This window comes from Phaethon lepturus, unplaced genomic scaffold, assembly GCF_000687285.1.
Source record: "Phaethon lepturus isolate BGI_N335 unplaced genomic scaffold, ASM68728v1 scaffold19007, whole genome shotgun sequence".
Lineage (NCBI taxonomy): Eukaryota > Metazoa > Chordata > Aves > Phaethontiformes > Phaethontidae > Phaethon > Phaethon lepturus.
Genome location: NW_010549980.1, coordinates 1 through 3,570, shown reverse-complemented (window position 1 = coordinate 3,570; position 3,570 = coordinate 1). Strand labels below are relative to the sequence as shown.

At 49.6% G+C, this 3,570-nt stretch overlaps 1 protein-coding gene across 1 annotated transcript; it reads right to left on the bottom strand.

Moving 5' to 3' along the window:
- Positions 1–211: 211 nt before the first annotated feature.
- Positions 212–3,522, bottom strand: LOC104623356 (complement decay-accelerating factor-like; the record flags this gene model as incomplete). The annotated part of the gene is made up of 3 exons (XM_010290424.1): positions 212–318; positions 2,604–2,703; positions 3,327–3,522. Coding segments are annotated over 3 exons (403 nt in total), but the record flags the coding sequence as incomplete, so codon positions are not given.
- Positions 3,523–3,570: the final 48 nt, after the last annotated feature.

Sequence of the window (3,570 nt, the reverse complement as noted above, 5' to 3'; positions counted from 1 at the left end):
GGCATTCCTTACTTTAGCAGCACTGCATTTTTTCTCTTTAAAATCGCGGTATGACTTACGCCTGACATGTCCTGTACTAAGCAATCACAATATTTTAAGGTGGTGCATGCAAAATACTGAACGCAGAATAAATACTAAGCTCAGATGAAACCACCTTTGCATTCAGGCCCAGCTCCGCTCCAGACTCCGTTTGTTTTGTCCGCGCTCGTACAACGGATGCTCACATATCCAACAAGCTGGAAGCCAGAGTCGCAGCTGTAAGTCACGGTTGAGTTATAAGCAAATTTTTCCACACCTTCACCATCATGCTTTCCGTTGCTAATTTGAGGAGGTGAAGAGCAAGTAATTACTGCAGGAAAGAAGGTCAACATGAGTATTGTTAAAAGCTTCGGTAATAATGAAAATGCAAAATATTTGTTGAGTCCACCTAAGATTCTTAAAGACAATAAACTTTCCGGACAGCGGAAGAGGGGTAACTGCCTTCTGTCTCGATTCTCTGTCTTCTGTTTCTGGAGTGTTTCTGTTCTCACATCTTTCTCCCTCTCACTCCAAGGGTCACAAAAAATAAACAGGTAATTTGTCATGCTCTGGCTCGTGATTCCTCAAAATCTCATCCAATCACCTTCACTGCCACAAGTCAAGAGAAAAATATTTGGATCTTGTGGGAACAGAACTGCTGAAATACAGTGTCAGCTTCTCAGCTGCAGTGCTGGTGACAGATCTGCCACATAATATCAACAACAACAATGTATGAAGACAGGTTTAGACTAGACGTTAGCATGCGGGATCTACTGGAGTGAAGTCAAAAGTAAGGTTGGATTAATCTTACGTTCGCAAGTTGGAAGTTTACTCCATTCGACATCATTTCCTTTAAGCTGACACTGGATGAAATGACTCCCATTTAATTTGTACCTAGGTGAAAATACACAAGAAAAGGCAAATGCGTGTAACTATCCAGAAACTGAGAACAATTTTTTTCCCCCCGTACCAGCATGATCAGGACTGTAGAAGCAGCAGTTTTAAAGCAAGCAGGCGTGCAGATAGATGCTCCTTCACCCTGCTCTCTGCCAGGGTCCTTGCTCATCTGTTTTTAGGCGGTTCTCTCCTTTGACTCGTTGCAGAGAGCACCTTCCACTGCAAGGATGGGAGAAGTGGTAGCTGGCGGCTAGCAGAGCATGCAGTGAATGCCAGACAGTGCTGAGGTTAGACGTGGATTCCCACGAGGATGCATTGGGCCGGGATTTGCTGAATCAGGGACTATTTCTCCCTGCCTGCTTCCTGGCGGAGAACAGTGCTGGGATTCAGGCTGCTGCCTTTCCCACGCCGCTGTCGCCCGCCAGGACGGGGTGAGGAGGTGAGGAGCTCCCTCCTGAGCGCACGCAGCATCTCTAAAGGCTGTGGCTCAGCCCCTGACCGCAGCGGTGCCGCGCTACCGAGGTCAGGTGGCTGGATCTGCTGAAATCCTCGGTGCTGGTGGTAGCGGGCACGGCGCCCAGCGTCCCTCAGTGCCACCTTCTCCCTAGGACGTTGCTTTTGGGTTCCAAAGGTGTAGCGGCTTTGCTAAAGTTTTGCCAGAAAAGCCAACGGCGGCAGACTGCTGGCGTACCTTCCCAGCTGGTCTCTGCAAATAGTCAAATGCATCCACTACCTGCAGCAGGGACCAGTGAGGGGCAACGGGCATCGACACTGCATTAAAGTGGCCTTGGGTTTGGCTTGCTGGAAGCTAATACAGCTTCTTCTGATGGCAGCAACACCTTCCCCAATCTCTGAATTACACCCTCCTGTTCAAAAAAATTCATCATTTGGACATGAGTGATAGTATCTGATCTTGGATAGATGGATAACATTATCCCTCCACCCCGATGTGTATTGCTGAAGATTAACTGAACCCCGGGAGGATGGGACATGCTGTCATTTCCCCAAAGTCCATCCTAAGGGAATATCTGGAGAAAAAAACAGCTCTGTTACGTTCGAAGCAGCTGCAGAGTGACAGAACAAGTCAGATGATGCCAGCAAGCTCCTGCTCGGGAGGGAGGAGTACTAGCTGGAGTTTTAAGAGCTTAATTTTGCAAGTCAGTCTAACTGCATGTGTGCCCTGATTGAAAGCAGGCAGAAAGCGTGAGTCAGCTCACTGACGGATGGAAAGTGTGTTTCATTGCAGTTTTCTAGCTGAACATCATTGACTTTTAAAAATTCAAATATAACCCCTTTTTATTCAGTCTATCTCAATATGTTAAATAGAAATATTTTAAGTAACCTGTTCTGAAGTCTATAGTTATAAACTGGTGGTACAACCAGCTCTGTGGGGATAGGTAACCCAAGGCAGTTAAATTTCTGCCGAATGACGCTTGAAGGAAAAGGCAGCCATAAATTCAGACCCAAGTCCCTTCCCTCCAGCTGTGTCTTATTCCTTCCCAGCCCAAAGCGGTAATTCAGATGGGAAAAGCAGCCCCGCGCTCTGCACGCGGAGCAACACCGTCGGAGCGACATATTGTGATATAGCAGCCCAGCCCACGTCCACAAGTTCATTGCACTGGACTGGAGTTTGTATTCCGGCGTCGGCACCGGGGTACCGGAGCTGGGGGCATTGCCCCGCGACTCACCCGTCTTCGCAGGACACGTTCACTCGCGCACCGAACCGCAAGTCTGTGAGAGCGACCGTCCTGCCGGCGCGCGGCGCTCCCGGCGCGCCGCAGGACCTCCCTGCCGGAGGACGAGGCCAGCGTTAGTGGTAACAGACAGTGACGGAGAAATAAAAAAGGCTGAATAAGGACAGACTTAGAGGGTTATACCCAAAGGTACCAAAGCGTTTTACTGCACACGTGTGGCAGCCGAGCTGGCGGGAGCCAGGAGCGGCTGCGGGTGAAGGTGTGGGTCCCCGTAAGCGCTCCGCGCTCACAGCAGTAAGCACCTCGCGGGAGGGCAGGGGAGAAGGTTTACAGAGATATTTCCATCTCAATAGACTGTAAATTACTCGACTGTGAAAAATGTATTGCTGCCGCATCATCAGTCTTAATATTATGTGGATCTCACCAAGAAATACGCTTTGCTTTCATTTTGATGTTCAACACTAGAATTGCAAATTGCCATTTGTCCTGGGTGTATACCCTGTCCAGGTGCGGACGTATTTACTATCATGTAAATCAAAACAGATCTGTTCATGCCAGCAGAGAAAAAAAAAAGAAACCACCACTATTGATACTCCTGTTCAGTCCCAAGTTTTAATTTCAAGGAATATCCAGCGGATTTTGTTTGAAGCACGTAGCTGTTGGGATGCTGGTGACCCAGCTGCATTTCAGCACGCGGGTTGGGAGCAGCTACCTGACCTGCTCCCAGCTCCCCGGCTGCCTTTCGGCACGCGGAGCGGAGATACTCACTCCTGCACAGCTCGGCAGCTTCCGACCACGCCAGGTTTTCAAGGCAAGTGCTGGTGGGGGAACTTTCCGAGGTGTTCTCGTAGCCGGGGCGGCAGACGTAGCTCACGTTGGTCCCGACGGGAAAGAAATTAATCCTCTCGTCCCCCTTGGACAGGGCAGCAAACCGCAACCTTGTCGGGGCAGCGCAGCTCCC